The sequence below is a fragment of the Clarias gariepinus genome, chromosome 24 (assembly GCF_024256425.1).
Source record: "Clarias gariepinus isolate MV-2021 ecotype Netherlands chromosome 24, CGAR_prim_01v2, whole genome shotgun sequence".
In the NCBI taxonomy this organism is placed as follows: Eukaryota; Metazoa; Chordata; class Actinopteri; order Siluriformes; family Clariidae; genus Clarias; species Clarias gariepinus.
In genome coordinates this window covers 7,151,260-7,171,804 of record NC_071123.1, presented here as the reverse complement: position 1 = coordinate 7,171,804, position 20,545 = coordinate 7,151,260, and the positions used below count along the sequence as shown (strand labels likewise).

At 38.0% G+C, this 20,545-nt stretch overlaps 1 protein-coding gene and 1 pseudogene across 1 annotated transcript; one reads left to right on the top strand and one right to left on the bottom strand.

The window, feature by feature from the left end:
* The window catches only part of LOC128512185 (polyubiquitin-C-like), a 48,710-nt pseudogene that overhangs the window by 26,191 nt on the left and 1,974 nt on the right, over positions 1-20,545 (top strand).
* Positions 13,689-16,595, bottom strand: LOC128512183 (polyubiquitin-B-like). The gene is made up of 3 exons (XM_053485336.1): positions 16,577-16,595; positions 15,908-16,413; positions 13,689-13,830 (listed from the first exon to the last, which is right to left on the bottom strand). The coding sequence occupies exon 2, from the start codon at positions 16,403-16,405 to the stop codon at positions 15,914-15,916; it is 492 nt and encodes a 163-aa protein (XP_053341311.1). The 5' UTR covers positions 16,406-16,413; positions 16,577-16,595; the 3' UTR covers positions 13,689-13,830; positions 15,908-15,913.

Sequence of the window (20,545 nt, the reverse complement as noted above, 5' to 3'; positions counted from 1 at the left end):
GCAAATCTTTAAACACCATATTTTTCTTTTATTTCTTGGTCATGTTCGGTCAATATTTCACTTATTCGGCAGATTTGTGTATCTGCCAAATAAAAATTGAATTTGAATTTCATCTTTATTTATACAGTGTGGCTTGTAATGTGAACGCTCTAGTTAACTGCAGTGTCTCTCCTAGCAACGTACCATTCATATGAATAATCATTTTCAAGGTGTCCGAGAGTGGGAGCGGTATCGAGTACATTCCAGATCTTTCTTTTTGACAGAGATTGTATTACTCCGCGTTATCAGAAGTTCAAGTTTAATACTTTATTTTGACATAAACGGATGTAAAGAAATCAGTATACTTTTTTAATAATATAATATAATATAATATAATATAATATACGTTCCCGGTATATTTTTGCCTACTCACATGATACACTGAGTGACGTCACTGTGCAGTGTTTTTATATATACAGCAGGCAGCGCAGTTTGCTGCAGTTGTATTCCAAGTAAGAGAAGAGAAAGCCGTGGGTTTCATCCGAATTTACAGCACTTGAATATTTTGTCCAAAGGGTAAGATGATTATTATTAGTAGTAGTATTATCTTGAATTAACTATTTTAATAGAAGCAAACCTGATTTAACATAGTGATGTGCTACGAGGATTGTAATGTTTTAGAATGACGCCATAATTTGTGACTCATTTATGGTTTTGCTTCGTTGCTAACGACGTATAATGGCTTTATTTAACCATTTACTTTTGTTTGATTAATGTAAGACTTATTGTAGAATTTGTTGAATGTTTTTAAGGAAAGGGTTTGGTTTAAGTTATTTTTAGTCGTGATGAAGGGTGTTTTTTCTTTGTTCGGCGCGGGCCGTTTTTGCTGAATCATTTTTGCTTCCCCAACAAATAACCCGGATGTTCTGAACTGGCGAATAAGGGAGTTCAACTGTGGACATTTTAAAGGCAACGACTTCTCATTGTCAAAAAATATTTTAAAGGCTATAAAACAAATGTTCCAGTTCTTCCTTTAATAGTATTTGAATTAAAAGCTTTAAGTTAAAATGGCTTTGCATACTAAAAAAAATCGTTTATGAATAAGATTTTACAATATATTCAGGTTTAGTTCATTGATAGTTTATAATCTGAAAGTATTTATTGTATTTTTCTTGTATTTTTCTCTTAAGAATAAACCATGCAGATCTTTGTGAAGACCCTGACTGGCAAGACCATCACCCTCGAGGTTGAGCCAAGCGACACCATTGAAAATGTCAAGGCTAAGATCCAGGACAAAGAAGGCATTCCCCCAGACCAGCAGAGGCTGATCTTTGCTGGCAAGCAGCTGGAAGATGGCCGCACCCTGTCCGACTATAACATCCAGAAGGAGTCCACCCTCCACCTGGTGCTGCGTCTGAGGGGAGGCATGCAGATCTTCGTGAAGACTCTGACTGGCAAGACCATCACCCTCGAGGTTGAGCCAAGTGACACCATTGAAAATGTCAAGGCAAAGATCCAAGACAAAGAAGGCATTCCCCCAGACCAGCAGAGGCTGATCTTTGCTGGAAAACAGCTGGAAGATGGCCGCACCCTGTCCGACTACAACATCCAGAAGGAGTCCACCCTCCACCTGGTGCTGCGCCTGAGGGGCGGCATGCAGATCTTTGTAAAGACCCTTACTGGCAAGACCATCACCCTCGAGGTTGAGCCAAGTGACACCATTGAAAATGTCAAGGCAAAGATCCAGGACAAAGAAGGCATTCCCCCAGACCAGCAGAGGCTGATCTTTGCTGGCAAGCAGCTGGAAGATGGCCGCACCCTGTCCGATTACAACATCCAAAAGGAGTCCACCCTCCACCTCGTGCTGCGCCTAAGAGGCGGCATGCAGATCTTTGTGAAGACTCTGACTGGCAAGACCATCACCCTCGAGGTTGAGCCCAGCGACACCATTGAGAATGTGAAGGCCAAGATCCAGGACAAAGAAGGCATCCCCCCAGACCAGCAGAGGCTGATCTTTGCTGGCAAACAGCTGGAAGATGGCCGCACCCTCTCCGACTACAACATCCAGAAGGAGTCCACCCTCCACCTGGTGCTGCGCCTGAGGGGCGGCATGCAGATCTTTGTGAAGACTCTGACTGGCAAGACCATCACCCTCGAGGTTGAACCAAGTGACACCATTGAGAATGTGAAGGCCAAGATCCAGGACAAAGAAGGCATTCCCCCAGACCAGCAGAGGCTGATCTTTGCTGGCAAACAGCTGGAAGATGGGCGCACTCTGTCTGACTACAACATCCAGAAGGAGTCCACCCTCCACCTGGTGCTGCGTCTGAGGGGTGGACATTAAACAGCCTAATGTCTTAAATGTTGCAAATTCTTGCTTACAAAGTAGTTTTACCTAACTTGCTCTCTAAGTGAAAAATCCTATTCCCACTTTTATTTAAAAATGTAACTTGATTAAAATAAAGCATTGAAGTTAAGGCATTGAAAAGTTTGTGGTGTTTGGTGTCTTAATTAGAAGTCTTTGGTGTTGTATTGTCTGCAGTATTAGCTTAGTCTTAGCTTTTATGATCTAATTTTTAGACTTGTGTTGTGTAATGCTTTAAAAATAGTTATAATAATGCTATCTGTAACACTAGGTAAGAAATATTTAAATATATTAAACATCCTGATCTAATGCCTTCTAAATGATGACCTTAATACCTCTATGCCCATATTTTTCTGAATAAGGGTAAGAAGCTCATCAGCTATACACAGTATGAGTGATATTAATTAACAGTATTTTATTTTTTTTTTTTATTCACACACTTGCTGTTAATTATATATTGTGCATCCAAATAATTTGTTCAAGATATGGCAGTCGGCAGGAACTGTATTTCTTGCTGTATCAGGTAAGACGATTGCTAAAGATGCTTTTGGCTACACAAGCCAAGAACAATTATTCCAGTTTCAATGCAGAATCAAAAGTGTAAAGCTGGTCTATTTGTTAGTGTTGTATAGTAATAATGTAATTTCTGTGCCATATACGGTAATAAAGCCCACTGAGTGTATTATGAGGCGAAACCTATGTGAGTATACATTTTGTTAGGTTCATTGGCCATGTGTTTGCAGTAGCCTTATGTGTTTATAATATTCTGAAATCAAATATGCCTACACTAGTAGGAAATTTAATTATTAACTTTTTTAAAATAAAGGTAGACCTTCAAAAAGTAAAATTTTTGTATGAACGTGTATAAGCTTTTTAACATAGGGGGCTTTTAGGATGAGTTACACACAGCTGGAGCAGCCATTTGGGGGCGCAGCTGTCAGGAAGTTTACAAAAAAAAGATTTCTTAGACCAGAATCAAATTCAAGGCATCAAGTTCAAGTATTAAACACACACTTTTCCCACTTAACTTCTGAAAACTACTTAGCCAACAGTAATGCACAAGAGCATGCATTTCAAGTACAGCAAGGTTTTGTGTGATGCCCATGATGTGATATTTTTGTATTCTTAATTTTTGTTTGTCTATTATTATTTTATTTATCACATTTTATTACATTCTATTCCACAATTATTCATATTCAACAGTAGATAGCTGGTAATTTGATCAGCTGTCCTGTTCTTATCAGTGACTTAGTGTTACCATGGCAGCACAATTTCTCATCCAGAAATACTGTTGTTGTTTTTTTTACAGCTGTCAAGCTGTAAAAGCATTTCACTGCATATCGTACTGTATATGACTGTGTACGTGACAAATAAAATTTGAATTTGAATTTTGAAAAAGGGAACATTGCATGCATTCTGTGAATAATACAGTATGTATTTATTATAACACTAATTGGAATTTTTATATACTGTAGAATTCCATTTTTTGAATGTTTTTTAATCAGACTGGTCTATGGACTCCACTAGAGCTCTGAAGGTATGCTGTGGTATCTGGTACCAAGCCATCAGTAGCAGATTCTTTAAGTCCTGTAAGTTGTCCTATAAGTGAGGTGGGACCTCCCAAAGCATCACACTGCCTCCACCCAGCATGCGCACGCGCACACACACACACACACACACACACACACACAACGGGCAATTTGGGAATGGCAATTAACCAAATTTTAATGTCTTGGGACTTTAAGAGCCAACCAGGGTTGTTGGTGGAAACCCACCAAGCACATGGAGAGCATACAAGCTCCACGAAAACAGGCCAGAGGCAGGAATCGAAACCGACTCCGGCACTATATAGTTTTGCTCAAAAGTTTGCATACCTTTGGAGAATTTGCATGTCTACCATTTTTTAAAGAAAACATGAGCGAGAAGGCAAAACCAATGTATTTTCTTTCTTATAGGACTCAGTAGACTGTGTTGCCCCCCCCAGAACCTTTAACTTTTTCCGCTGTAGCCATTGGAGGGTCAACTTGGCCTTGTGCTTTGGACTATTGTCGCGTTGGAACATCCAAGAGTGTCCCATGCGCAGCTTTCGTGCTATAAAATGTAAATTGTCTGCCAGTATTTTTTGTTAAGATGCTGCATTCATTTTGCCATCTGTTTTGACTAACTTTCCTGTGCCACTGGACCTTACACAACTCTGAACTTTTTACCATAGGCCTTGTTGACTCTTTTCCAAACATAAAGTTCAATTTTGGTCTCATCACTTCAAATGACTCTGCTTCAGAAGCTCTCAGGCTAGTCTAGGTGCTGTCTGGCGTATTGTTAGTGGTCCTTTTTGTGGCATGGGTGCAGTAACGGCTTTCTCCTGGCAACTTGACCATGCAGGTCATTTCTGTTTAAGTACCTCCTTATTGTGCTCTTTGAAACAACAACAATCTTCTCCAGAAGGTGTTTGGGCGGTTTTCTTTGTCTCTCAAACAATTCGTCTGTGAGTGAAATTTTTCTTGATCTACCTGAATGTGGTTTAGTATTAACAGAACCTCTTATTTTCCACTTGCTTATCAAAGTTTTAACAGTACTGACTGGCCCTTTTAAGTGTTTAGATATCTTTTTGTATCATTTTCTGATTTATAATGTTCAACTACCTTATTATGCAGGTCCATTGGCAGTTCTTTTGTCTTCCCTATGGTGCAGTATTCAGCCAATTCAGTACATCACCCTTATGAGCTGAGAAACTCACTATTTATGCACAGCCACTAATTACAATAAGCCACAGGTGTGGAAACTTCCTTTTAATAACTATTTAAAAATGTATGTGTCAACCTGTGTGTTTATAATGTTAAACATTCAAGGATATGTAAACTTTTGATCAGGGTTCGTTTGAGTGATTTCAGTTATCATAGGGTTTTTAAAAAAGACGTCAAACAATTGTGTTATAATTAATGACTTCAAATGATCACTATCCTCAAATAAAGAAAAAAAGATTTTTTCCAAATAAATGGCAATATTTTTCAGGTTATGCAAACTTTTGAGCACAACTGATTCATTACACAACCTTGAGGCGGATGGGCTACAACAGCAGAAGACCCCACCAGGTACCACTCATCTCCACTACAAACAGGAAAAAAGGCTACAATTTGCACGAGCAGACCAAAATTGGACAGTTGAAGACTGGAAAAAATGTTGCCTGGTCTGATGAGTCTCGATTTCTGTTGAGACATTCAAATGGTAGAGTCAGAATTTGGCGTAAACAGAATGAGAACATGGATCCATCGTGCCTTGTTACCACTGTGGTATGGTGGTGGTGTAATGGTGTGGGGGATGTTTTCTTGGCATACATTAGGCCCCTTAGTGCCAATTGGGCATCGTTTCAATGCCACAGGCTACCTCAGCATTGTTATTGACCACGTTCATCCCTTTATGACCACCATGTACCCATCCTCTGATGACTACTTCCAGCAGGATAATGCACCATGTCACAAAGCTCGAATCATTTCAAATTGGTTTCTTGAACATGACAATGAGTTCACTGTACTAAAATGGCCCCCACAGTCACCAGATCTCAACCCAATAGAGCATATTTGGGATGTGGTGGAACGGGAGCTTCGTGCCCTGGATGTGCATCCCACAAATCTCCATCAACTGCAAGATGCTATCCTATCAATATGGGACAACATTTCTAAAGAATGCTTTCAGCACCTTGTTCAATCATCTTTAAATGAACTCCTCTTCTGCAGCAGAGGTAAGTTTTGATCTTTCTTTCCTGGAATGATCTTTATGAGCCAGCTGCAGACACAGACACCTCTGTGATGTTATTGCACCATGGATGTGCCTGTATTTCTTAGCATTTAGAACACCATTAACCCTGACCAAATCTCCCACTCCATTTACAGAGATGCAGCCCCAAAACTTGCTGCACTGAGGGTGTGCCGCTCTCTCACACTCTTAGTCACGCCGGGTTGATGACTGAGGTTGGGTCTTTGTCTGTCTTATCACTTTGTCTTTGGCCCTGTTACCTTACTGGTGCTACCAAAATGATTGCATGAAGTGCAGAGGTATCAGGACCCTTCCAAGCTGATTGCCAATGAAACACTGCATCTATGGCCCTCAACATTGTTCAGATCCTCAACATTGCCAGTCTGCTTTGAGATCATTGCCTTTAAGAGACCTGGGTGATGCAGTATAAATAAAATGTATCTTGTTGGTCTATTCAGTCGTGCCATGGTGTATGACCGGTGACCTGAAACTTGTCTTCCACACCCAGGTTTAAACCTCCTACACAGCTTTTTCTGTTTCAGTTTCAGAATGATTTTAACCTACATACTGTATGCAATTTATGATCATTCGCACCTGCTTGGTATAATTGGTTAACCACACGCCTGACTCTGAGCCTACAAAATTGTTGACTTTGTTTAAGTGTCAAAGTGTGCAAGTGTAAGAATCGATGCTGGTTTGGGTAATCACACAAAGCAATTTTCCTCTGGGATTAATAAAGTTCTTTGAATTGAATCTTGAACCTTGAATCTTAAAATATTGATTTGATTTAGTTTTTCCGGGGAGGTTGCTTACTTTGCATTTTATAAACAATTCAAATATTTATTTTTGAAAGTCTCCTTACTTTACAGCATTTCTTCACACCTGCCTATACACACATATAAAGTAGATATTTTAATGGTATATTATCATATAGACAATTGAATACTATCAAGTTTGTGTGATTAGATTGGGTCACAGAATAAATCTTGCAACATGAAAATAAATAAATAAATAAATAAGACGTACATCATGTGACCTTATCTGCCAACTTGGTGTTTTGTGTCATTGTGCAATAGCATTGATCTAATGAATTATTATCTACATGTTCTGTTCTGGGTTATATAAGACAGAAGAAAAGAACATTCTGTTATTTTTGCTATTTAGATAAAGCATTTATATATATATATATATGTGCTCACTCACTCACTCATCTTCTATACCACTTTATCCTGTATTCAGGGTCGCAGGGGGCCTGGAGCCTATCCCAGGCATCGCAGGGCACATACAAACACACACTCACACGCCCATTTACACATATATATACGTATAATTAGGGAATACCAGTTAGCCTAACCTACATGTCTTTGGACTGTGGGAGGAAACCGCAGTACCTGGAGGAAACCCACCAGGCACGGGGAGAACATGCAAACTCCATACACACAGAGACAGGAATCGAGCTGCCCGGGAATCAAACCCAGACCCTGGAGGTGCAAGGCGACAGTGCTACACCACTGTGCCGCAATTTTAATATATATTATAGTCATAATTAATTTGTAATGCAATTTTACGAAAGAAAATAGATGACTACAGTTAATGCTATATGAATGTAGGTCACTGAATATTAACCCAGGCAGCTGTCTTAGAATGACTTGGATATATGTCACAGGTGACCCAAAAAACCTGAGGAAACTTACTTATTTATTTTACTTTATATTTTTAAATAGCCAAAAGGTCTGTGCATCCTGTGAATGTTTGCTGTTGTCTTGGATGGTTAATTATAGAAAATGCTGATGAACAGGTTGCCGCAGGAACACAAATACTGTACATACACAAAGTTAACACCCAGTTCATGGTACAGGATGTACAGGATATCTGACATAGATTAGGGTAAAGTGGCAGATCTTGCAATACAAGTTACATAATGGAAGCCACAGTGACAAAGCATAACTGGAAAAGCGATCATTTTTATAAAGCTTTTTTGTGTTTATTATATTGCATTAATTGTTAAAATAGGGTGATCGTGAAACTATATTTATAAGTTGCTATCAGTTAAAAGTATATTATCACAATTTCCAATACCAAAACTAGGTAAAGAAAAATAGTAAACTAGTAAATAAATTAAAGTTAATGTCTGCCATTTATCATATCATGTTTAAAACATAAACAGCTAATTATAATAAAATCATCCATTAATCTGAGGGAGCATAAGTACATACAGTAGTTTACTGAATAAAAATAACTACAATGAGTTCATGGTTAATATTAGTTGAAATGGTTGCCTGTTAAAAACAATAATCCACTTGCCTACTCAACAAAGACTTTCTGTTTTAGCCATGAAAAAAATGTTAAATAAAAATGCCATGCAGCACTGTCAAGCTGCCAATTTTACACTAGGTTAAACATTCGTATTTTTAAAGAGCAGTCTGATACTTCAGTAAGATTTTAGTATTAAAATTATTATGGTTTTACAGGTTTAAATGCTATGGTCATGATGAAGAGTCCAGTTCATGTGCCTTCAAAGTAATGTTTTTTTGTGTAGCCAAGGCAGCCTTATTAAGCCAAAATGGTCATCAGGATAATCTATCAGATGTGTGTGATGTCCAATTAAAAGCATAATGACCGCTCAATTACAACGTAATCCACACTGTGTGAAACAGGACATGTTTTAGTAACCAGTCATATTTGTATGATTTGGATTCAGTTCTTCTCAAGGCTGGGCTCGAAAGAGTGATTCATCAGTAGCAACTCTGTATAACGTCAGAAAAACACCGGGAAAAACAAAGAACCATCACAACAGGTTTGTCTAGTATGTGATGAACTGGTATCATATTAGGTAAAGAAACAGAACACAACCTTGAATTAATAATGATCACCATCTTATACAGCAAAATAATCACATTAAATCAAATTTGTTAACATATTAATCATAGATTTAGGTCACTTGTTTTGAACAAATGGACAGTTATTTTCATTACTGTCTTTGGGCCTGGCCTGCTTAGTCACAGTAAACACCAGGCCATGTTTGGAGAGAAGTGCTGACATGATTTTAGGCTGGATTATTTAAGGACACCTTATTCACCAAGACACGGTGGCATTTTTTCACTAAAACACATTTCAGTATCGTTAAAGGAAAATAAATGACAACACAGGAGAGCAACAGGGCTTTTTTTATTAGCTCATTTATCACGGAAATAAAACTGCCTCGGATATCTTTGTTTTATAAACGATTTCCACACTGCCCTAGTTGTTTCCTTCGCCATATTTACCCACCAGCATTAATACTGTTTTTAACAGCAGGCTGTGACATATTCACTGCAGTTTCTGCCCCAGCAACGGTCCATTCATTTAATTGTCCAATGACATTGCAGAAAACATTCCAACCGACAAATCACCATTCTCAAGGTGTCCGGTATTGGGAGGGGAATCGGGTACATTCTAGAGCCTTCTGTTTTTTCAATTGCATTACTTCGCGTTATCAGAAGTTCAAGTTGAATTAGTCTTTACAAACGTAAATAAACAAATATATACAATATATTCATAAATAAATATTATTATTTTTTATATAAAAACCTGATTTAATAGAACACTAAAACAGGAACTAGTTTTAAGTGCGGAAGTACCTAGTCGCATGACGCATCGAATCTATATATACTCCGCAGCTGGCAGCGTTGGTCGCAGTCTCATCTGAACCAAAAGCAAAGGAAACAAAAACGGGATCTTAATCCGACATTCAACCGGCTGATAAATAGTTTGATTTAGGGTAAGTTTTTGTTTTAGGGTAAATCAATTATTTTTATACAAGGAAACGTTTAAAAAACGAGTGAAGAGATATACCGTTAATGTTTTCGAGACGCGATTAACTGTGTCTGGTTTAAGGTTAAACGGCCAGTTAACGTATAATAGTTTTATTTCGTTTTGTTCTAGTAATGTGAAGTCTAATTGAATGTTTTTAAGCTAACCGCATAATTTAAGGTCGTTTTTAGTCGTAATGAATGACGTAATGAGTGTGGTCTTTGTTCTTTTATGGACCGTTTCGCTGAGTCACGTTCGCCTTTTGATCAAAGAACCCGGATGTAGCGGGAGGGAATTAAACTGTGGTCATTTTAAAGAAAAGGTTTCTTATTTGTCAACAGATTTGAGTGGCTGTTTATGGATGTATTTCTTTAATGTTAATTTAATTTGGCTTTGGTAAAATGTATGTATTTTAAATCTCAGGTATTTATGAATTGGCTTTTTTGTGCTCGAACTTCAATTGTTGTTTGCCTCCTAAGTCCTACATTTTAATACATACATTATTTATCTTTCTGCATGTAGATTCATTAAGCCATGCAGATCTTCGTCAAGACCCTGACTGGCAAGACCATCACCCTCGAGGTTGAGCCCAGTGACACTATTGAGAATGTAAAGGCCAAGATCCAGGACAAGGAAGGCATTCCCCCAGACCAGCAGAGGCTGATCTTTGCTGGCAAGCAGTTGGAAGATGGCCGCACCCTCTCCGACTACAACATCCAGAAGGAATCCACCCTCCACCTGGTGCTGCGTCTGAGGGGCGGCATGCAGATCTTTGTGAAGACCCTGACTGGCAAGACCATCACCCTCGAGGTTGAGCCCAGTGACACTATCGAGAATGTGAAGGCCAAGATCCAGGACAAGGAAGGCATTCCCCCAGACCAGCAGAGGCTGATCTTTGCTGGCAAGCAGTTGGAAGATGGTCGCACCTTGTCTGATTACAACATCCAGAAGGAATCCACCCTCCACCTGGTGCTGCGTCTGAGGGGCGGCATGCAGATCTTTGTGAAGACCCTGACTGGCAAGACCATCACCCTCGAGGTTGAGCCAAGTGACACCATTGAGAATGTGAAGGCCAAGATCCAGGACAAAGAAGGCATTCCCCCAGACCAGCAGAGGCTGATCTTTGCTGGCAAGCAGCTGGAAGATGGTCGCACCCTGTCTGACTACAACATCCAGAAGGAATCCACCCTCCACCTGGTGCTGCGTCTGAGGGGTGGACAGTAAACAGCCTAATGTCTTAACTATTCCATTTTCCTGCTCGGTCATATTACTTGATTTGCACTTTAAGTTACCAATTGTATTCCAACGCTGATTTTAAAATGTAATGGCTTAAATAAAGCATTGAATTGAAGCATTGAAAAGTTTTTGTCATAATTATATAAGCGTTTGCAGAGATCTAACACTATGGTAGTGTTTGTTTATTGGTGTTTATGGTTCTCATTCCTGGACTTGGCTTGTCATGCTTTAAAATGAATTAGTAAAGCCCATGTGTAACATTGGCATATGCCGCTTACAATGTATGATAATGGGTATTGTGTGTGAATAATCTCTAATGCAATTCAAGCACTTGCTGGATATCAGTGTTAATTGTATCCTTTCTATCCAAGTCAGGTAAGCCCTATTAAAATGGATTATTGGCTGATGTCTGGGCTACAAGAGCCTACAAGTTAATTTTCATTGATCACATTTAGGTTTAAATGCTGACTTGGCATTAAAATGCTGGTCTATTGGTTACTTTGAATTCATTTACTTGATAAATCTCGTGTCTGGAAGTGAATTTTAGTTATACAATGTAGAATTGTCCCACTGTCATCCTGAGGTTATTAACTTTTAAGAACTAGTAATGGAGAGATTACTGGGTTTCCATGCTTTCCAGACAGTAAATCTTATATGTACTGACATCTAGTGGACAAATTAAGAACTGAGAATAGACTAGAACAAGCAAAACAATTCATATGGACATTTAGCTCTGAAAATTAAGTGAATAATAAACTAATCCTCTATGTTCTAGCAATTAAAAGTAATGACCATATTAAGAGAGAACTTAAATGTTTCACAGTCCTTCTTTCAATATTTAACATGAACACAACGAGACACAATTTGGAATCTTTATACAGAATATATAAATTTGTCAGTATCACCTGATTTGATACAAAAATCAAATTAAAATATAAAGAAAACTAATTGAAGATGGAAAAAACATGTTGCTTTAAAGAAATGACCACAATAATAAGGTTTAGGGGCTAAGTTGAGGTCGTCAATGTAAACCAAAACTTAATTATGTGCATTTTCTTTCATGTAATTTAAAGATAAGTACGTGAGTGAGGAAGTGTTGCCATGGCAACCCTATTTTTCATTCACATACTTCTTATCTTTAAAAAACATGAATGTGGCAACACAGCACGTGCAGTTCTAATCTGTCAGTACATACATAGATGTTGCTTCATTTGATATGTGTATATGTTCTTGGACATTATTGTTGGAAAACCAGTTCTTAGGAGTTAATACATTCAGGGAGACAGTGGAAAAAGTGTGTCCAGTACTAGAACTTGATTCTAGTCTGAGAAATCTTTCTCTGGGTTTATTAAATATTTCATATCCTAATTATTTAATTCCATACACTTTATCAACTAAATAAAAGTGTATAAATGGACTAGCTTTTCAGTGTTGATTCAGCATTCAAATCTGAATTGGAATTTTTGTTCATTAATGTTGTTAATGATTTATAGGCTTTTTTAGCCAATAGCATCTTTAGCAATAGGCTTACCTGATGTGTTTGGTGCATGTTGACTTAACTGCACAAGATATAATCAACAACTGTTATCCAATATGTCAACCTATGGCTTCTAAATATTGACCTTTACTTGAGTGGACCTAACGCGTTAGATTACTCATTACAAAGTAATATATTAATAACATGTCACACCCAACAATGAGCAACAATCACGAAGGCAGCTCACTGGAATGATTTGTATAACTTTATTTATAAAATTAAACATCAGTAGAAAATATCATTATTATTTTCTGTGGTATTTGAAGTAACTCCCAGGCAACACAAAAAAAAAAATACCTTACCAAATACAGAAGTCACTAAAATTTGTACACATAGTTGGAACTTACCACATGTTCTAAAATTGTCAAGATGTATAATAACCAAAAATCTCATGGATTCTATTCATAACAGTTCGTCAGTTTTGGGATTCAAAAGTCATCAAAAATATAATATTTGGTCACAGCTAAGTGATTGTGATCAGAGTGTGTGTACTAGCTGCTAAACGACTTCACAGTCAATGTTCTAAGCCAGTTTAGTTATTTTGACAAGACCATGTGGGGTCTTTTTTTAATTTTCCTACACCATAGGCTGGTGTGGTTTGCCTAGACAACGTAAGTGGGAACAGTTCATAAGTTGGAACAGTTCATAAGTTGGAACAAATTCCTAAGTCTCATTGAAGAGGTACATTTTAAGGTACATTATTAAGTCCTTCTGGTATCAAAGTGACAGGTTTCTCAAAAGCCACATCATCTGGACCACACTTTAGCAGCTTGTGTGTGACTGGCACTTACTGTGAAAAGGCCTTGCACCTTACACTTCCATCCAGTCTGCATTTAATGTGATGGAGTGGCATGCTTAATATGAGCCTTCTAAAAAACTGTGACAGGTAGAAACGCCAGCCATCCATGCCGACAATAACATTGGTCATTTCATCACCTTTTATTTTGTCCTAAACAATTGTCTTCATGTAAGTGCATGTAAGTAGGTCTCCTTCACACCATAGTTATCAAAAGAAAAAATCCAGGAGACTACTCACACACTTGGCCCCTTTGCCTCATCTAGAAGCTTCTTGTGGAAGCCCTCCTGTTAGGATGCCGAGCACAGCACATTTGTGAAGCGCCTTGAAGAAGAAGGGTTCTGCCTGCATGTGGTCGTGTTGATAATGCAGCTGTTGAGTAAATTAAAATCAATAAAAAAAATTTGACGAATAGACGAATGCTTCAGGCTAGTGCTTAATGGTAAAGATCGCAAATATTTCATCACACCATTGCAGGTCAGTTTTTAAAATCACACTTCATCAAAGCTGCCATTCACTCAGTCACTTATCTTCATACGCTCTCCACACTTCCAATTTCTTACGCTTTTATATTCAATATGATCGTCTGTGGAAGACTTTTATTTTGAAATCAAATAACTACATGGCTACACAGGTGTAGTGCAGCTGGAGCATACCTGCATGATGCTCCACCCCTTTTTATCTCCATGTAAAAAGTAAAAATATTCATGCAATGTGGTCGGACACTCATTTACAGCTGTGTGAAGGCACAAGTCCAAGGCAAAAGAAGGAATAAAATTGGAGCAGGTATAACACACTAATAAAGTTACACACCAGCTGGAGTGTGAAAGGGTAATACATGTCAGTATTCACTGTGACATTTAAATATTTGTCTTATTTTGCATTAATAAACTATATAGCAGTTTTATCTGTATAAGAACACTCAAAAAGTAATGATTGAGAGAGAATGACACACATGAGAGAGAGAGAGAGACAAACACACACACAATCCCACTTTATATTAGATTTTTTTTTGTTATGATGATTATTATTATTAGTAGTAGTTATTATTATTATTATTATTATTATTATCTACCTAGTACAGTATATAGTTTTTTTGTGACTTGATTCTTGATTCTCAATACGAATGTCCATATTGGTCATGCCAATAAAGCTCCCTTTGAATCCAATTTGTTACCCTAACGTGACACAGATCTGAAGAATTTATCCAACTCTGTGCATGGCTAGGGCGCTGGCATCATCAGTGCGGGGATTTCATACCAGTGCTCACAACAGCTGCTAAAACAGCTAAAGCGAGGCATCTGGCTTCCTTCCTTCTACTAGATCTCCAAAAACACTAACTAACACTAGCCGACTAATTGCTTGCTGTTCCCCAGAGCAAAATCCAAAGCACATTTTAGCTAAAATCCCATAGTTTGCAATTAATCAGCGGTTGCACAAATATAAATACGGGTTTCAACCCAGATATGCAAAAACGTATCAATGTGCACGCTTCAGAGGTTTCAGTGGCGATACATTTGGTGCTTACTTCTTCCAGAGACCATAAAATGTGTGTTCACTCATGGCTTGATGGCATCACAAGAAGCACCATACAGATTATGCGTGGCAACTTGGATGACAGAAAATTCCACTGCTCTCAAACTTCTTCTACATTCTGACATGTCTGACATGTGACCTGGCTAGCCACAGGCTTCAACTATCACGTGCATTTAAATACCTCACATGTCAAAGCTATTCCTCTACATTCTGATAGACTGCTTACTTATAAACTGGATCAATTAGCAACCACTGATGACAACATGGATATCAAATAAAATTTCCATGAAAATTCAACCAATCCCTAAACAATGTTTTTATAATTGGCTTATAATAGAGACTTGATCTTCGCAGGCTTAGCCTAGGTAAGGAAGACTTGAATCTTCACTTTGGTTAATGTTGGATAATAGGACAATATGTTTTAAATAAAAATATATATTTTAAAAATTGATTTTTAAAAGTGAGGCACTCCTTATACGTGTATTTACACATACAGTATATGGTGGGCATAATCCTGGCTAAAAGGATGTATTGCCCCTTTTGGGATTGTCCCCCTGTTTAACTTGCTTCTGCCTGTCTGGTTAAAGTAAGGGTCACATTAGCTGATATTAGCCTGACACAAGTGTTAACTTTGATAAGATGAAAACACATCGTCAAACACATCGAGGCTATACAGTAATAACACTATGGCCTGTATTTGTTCAAATGCAATTGTAAATAAAAAAAATTACACCTAATCAATTTAAATATTATTCCTATGCAGTGGTTCAAAACCTTATTGATGAAGGACCACTATTCTGCATATTTTTTTTATGTTTTGCCTGCTTTACCATACCCACTGGAAAAAGGTATTATTTATTTGATTACTTAAATCAGGTTTGCTGGCAGCTGAAGAAACACTAAAGTGTGTTACCTCCTCCTAGAGGGTGTTGGCTTTGCCAGTCAAGGTCTGCATGCCGCCTCTCAGACGGAGCAAGAGGTCGATGTTAGACTCCTTTTGGATGTTGTAATCGAACAATGTGCGGCCATCTTCCAGCTGCTTGCCAGCAAAGATCAGCCTCTGTTGGTCTGGTGGAATGCCTTCCTTGTCCTGGATCTTGGCCTTCACATTCTCAATGCTGTCGTTTGGCGCAACCTCTACAGTGATGGTCTTGCCAGTCAGGGTCTTTACAAAGATCTGCATGCTGCCACTTAGATCCAGCACCATGGGGAGAGTGGATGCTTTCTGGCTTTTGAAGTTGGACCTGGTGCAGGAATCTAACAGCTGCTTAAGAGCGATGGTCAGCCTCTGCTGGTCTGGGGGAATGCCTTCTTTGTCCTGGATTTTGGCCTTGACATTCTCAATGGTGTCATTTGGCTCAACCTCGACAATGATGGTCCTACCAGTGAGGGTCTTGACGAAGATCTGCATTGTTTAATCTGTATAGAAAAAGACAATGAAACATTTGAAAAAATGCATTTTTGAACATATTGTAGCGTTTTTACGCCGGCGTAAAAACGCTACAATATATATATATATTTTTTATTGACCATAAACTTTTAATAAATTTAAATTTGAATACATAAGTCAGCAATTGAATACATTGTCGCTTTGCTCCTCCAGGGTCCGGGTTTGATTCCCGCCTCGGGTCTGTTTGCATGGATATTGCATGAAAAAAGAAAATTAACAACATAAACTTACATTAATAACCTCAATCTAGCTAATGAAGCCTAATGTTGTTATTCTGTTTAGGATTTTTTTCTCTCATTCTATCTTTCTTTTTTTTCTTTCATTCTTCAATCGTTCACTTACTAACTCACTCATCGTCTATAACGCTTCATCGTGTGTACAGGGTAATGTGGGTCCTGGAGCCTTATTCCAGGGGACCTAGGGCACGAGGCTGCGTACAACCTGGATGGGGAACCTGTAGGAAACTCACCAAGCACGGGGAAAACATGCAAACTCCAAGTCCGCGAGATGGGAAATGAATTCGGACAGATAAACCCTCTTCAATCGTTTTTCTTTATCGTGTGTTTTAAATATTTGATTTGTGTATTGAATAACTAACACTGACTAGTGAATTTATTAAATATAATTAAAATATTCCAAACAGTGGCTGTTAATTGTATGCATGTTCATGGTTTAATTTAAAAAAAAGAAAGTAAAAGAAGGCCAGGGAAACATTTTTTATTATTTCTCCCAATATGGTCATTACTTTAATTAATTGCTAGAATGTATTCAGAGGGGTAGCTTATTTTTCAGTCAATTTTCAAAGATTCAGAGATAGTAGTTATGTGCACAAGCATTTCCTGTGCACAGTAAAAAGTGAATAAACAACAGCCTACACACACATCTAGCTCAGTGTCTATACTAATTGTGTTGCTTGCGATTTGCTATACAGAATTTGACCACTAGATGTCAGTACAAAGGTCGTATAATTCATTTCGCCATCACTACATTGTAACGGATCACTGTGTTAAATTACCTTAGTTTAAATAAAAATAATTCATTTGAGATAAACAAACAAAACCTACCCTTAGGGGAAATTATCAAGTACAATACTTTAAAGTCTGATTTAAATGGCAGTCAGAACTTATTCCTCTCTTGCTCCAGGTTCAGCTGCAGCAAATAAAGTATTGTTACGTCCTCCGACGTTACAGACGTCTGTAATTACGTCACAACGTACGACAAGTAGGAGGAGCGGAGCGGCTTGACCTTGCCCCATAGGCAAAGAGAATAAACTTGTTATATAGACTGTTTTCACTGCCTAGTAGTTGGAGAAGATGAAAAAAAGTTTGTTTGTTTTTATCTGCATTTTAGTCATATATCATTTGTAGAGGAGGTGCACAAACACCTTAAGCTGTTGTTAGTCTTTCGAAACGATAATACATATAAAACAACAGTATAAATAAAAGCATGCGATATACTGGAAGAAATGGATGGCCGTAATGATCATAGTATTCGTACACATAGATTCCACTATATATCTTCAAATTGCTCACGTTCGCTATAAAGTCAAAAATGCCCTAAAATAGATACGCCCTTAACATTTATTAATGTTTCATTTTTATTAGGCAGACCGCATGACAAAAAATAAGGTGCTGTCAAAAATAAAGTTCCCGATATTTTAATATTTATGGTAATATGGATTTGACTGATTTGTGCATTGTGTCTTGTCTCTGCCTATTTTAAAGGGGGCAATTATTTATCTATGCGATGCACATACAGTAGATGCTGTTTTAATTTGGAATGACATGGCACCCAAAACGGTATCTTAAAGGAAGAGAAGAAAAGCAGAGAAAGAAAAGCAAGTTCAAACTAAGGGGATATTCAGCCATGCATAATACACGATCTATTCTGTAGTATTAGTACTGTACTTGGTTTTAATAAATTATTGTGTCACATATGAGTAGGGTTGCTGAGGTTGTAGAGTAGAGAAGCGTAAAGGGTAAATGTGTAGATGATGTTTATGCAAGGTAGCGGAACTGTATGTACAGTTGCTGAATTAAAGAGTGAACTTAAGTGTGCGCGTCTGTACGTGCGTGCGCGCTCGTGAGTGTTAGCGCTCTCAACGTTACCTGACGCTAGTGGCAGCGCGGGAGAATTAACTGACTGTACAGGGAGCAGCTCAGGATGGCAACTAGTCCCTCATGTAAACGAAAAAAAAAAAAAACCTACATTAATATAAATCAGGTTCGGAGTTCGTTTCGCACTGTTCTTTATTCCAGACGCTGAAATGACATCCACAACGTGTTAAAGTTTCAAAATTTTAAGTGTTCCAAAGAACAAAGACTGTCCCTTATTTTTTAAGCACATATATTTGCATTATATTTTGCAATACTTCCAAACTTTTTAAAACCTGATTACATGTTTTTAAACCATGTATTCTATGTTGAATATTGTATACTTAATGCACATTTATACACCTAAATATTGTCATTTTATGTGCTTTCTCAAATTCTCCTGACTGGTGAAATTGCTATGACAGTTATATACACCAATGCGCCCAATTTTCATGCTCTTATAAGAGGGTCAAAGCTGCATCCAGAAAGTGGTCTTTTTCTGTCCTCTACCCATCACACAGCAGGAGTGTCCTAGCTTCAATGGAAATTCTTTAATGTTTTGAACAGCAGGGGTAACTAGCTTGACTTTAACAGTTATCCGGGAAACAAGCAACCCTCAATGTGGCCCAGCCAGGCCTGATTTAAATTAATGCATAAACAATGTGAAGAGCAGCATCCCATTTAAATATTATGAGTAATGTATTCTAGGATGAGTCTGATCACAATGTAGCACAAATCACAGTTTGTTTGTTTTTTCTTTATATGTTACACAAATTGCATTACTTGCTGTTGTCTGTTAGCGTGGCAACATACACAAGACTTACATCACATGTAAGATGTAAATAAATAAAAAGGCAGATTGATAAAAAAAATCCTCCAATTAACAAAATGCTTACATCATAAAATATCTCAGCTGGGAACCGAGGAAGTTGTTGTTGTTCCCTGTAATCAGGTGTAAATAAACAGGTGTGTGTTTGGTGTACAGGTTCCGCAGAGTTCTGTCTGTCTGTCTGCTGTGTAGTCAGAGCTAGAGATCCAATTCAATTATTATTTTTTTTATTTCTGTAGCACTTTTAATGATGCTCATTGTCTCAAAGCAGCTTCACAAAATCGAAAGATAATGATGGGAATGTGTGGAATACGAGAAAATGTGTATAAATCATAATGATCAGATCGTCCCTGATAAGGGGGCCAGGGGTGATGGTGGCAAGGAAAACCTCCCTGAGATGGTAATAGTAAGAAACCTTAAGAGGAACCAAACTCAACAGTGGAACCCATCCTCATCTGAGTGATAAGGGATATGATCTGCACTCATACTGTGTGTTAGGAGGCTGGAAGTTAAGTTAAATATAACAGAGGATGTCGAGTCCAGTTCGTTATTGGAGGCTCAGGTAGACTGTAGGAAGCTGGTTGTTTGTTGAGTTTCATTCTGACGTCCCGAACATTGTGTCGGAATCAAACGCAACAATCCTGATTTACAGCAGCTGCTTCCAGAGAGCAAGAGAACAAACAACAACCTGTGTGTCTGTGTGTGTGTGTGTGTGTGGCATTCAGATCACAATCGCAATCCCTCGATTATTTCGTCTAAACGTAAGTTTTTTTTTTTTATTATTATTTCAAATGAGTTATTTTTAATACATGCCTACGGAATTGAAGAGTGACGCGCTACGAGCTACTGATGGCGCCTTTAAGCGTCATTTACGTGTCGAGGATTCCGAGTTTCACCGAAAGGTTCATTTGCGAGCTCGTTGTACTGACATCTAGTGGACAAATTGCGTATAGCAAGTAGACGCCAACATCATAATCAACACAACGCATATAGATATTTAACTGCATAATAATGATATTAAATCAGTGGAAGTCCTGTGTCAGCTAAGTGAGTGTATGTTGTTGTTGTTTGAAAAATTCCAATGTGCAAAAGAAATGTTTGTGCTTTTAACTACCATCTCTGAATCTTTGCAAATTAAGTGAAGAATAAAGAATCTGATCAGGTTCTAGTATTTTTTTT

Bases quoted from the DNA above. Each gene is read 5' to 3' on its own strand.
- LOC128512183 (XM_053485336.1), bottom strand. From the start codon at position 16,405: ATGCAGATCTTCGTCAAGACCCTCACTGGTAGGACCATCATTGTCGAG.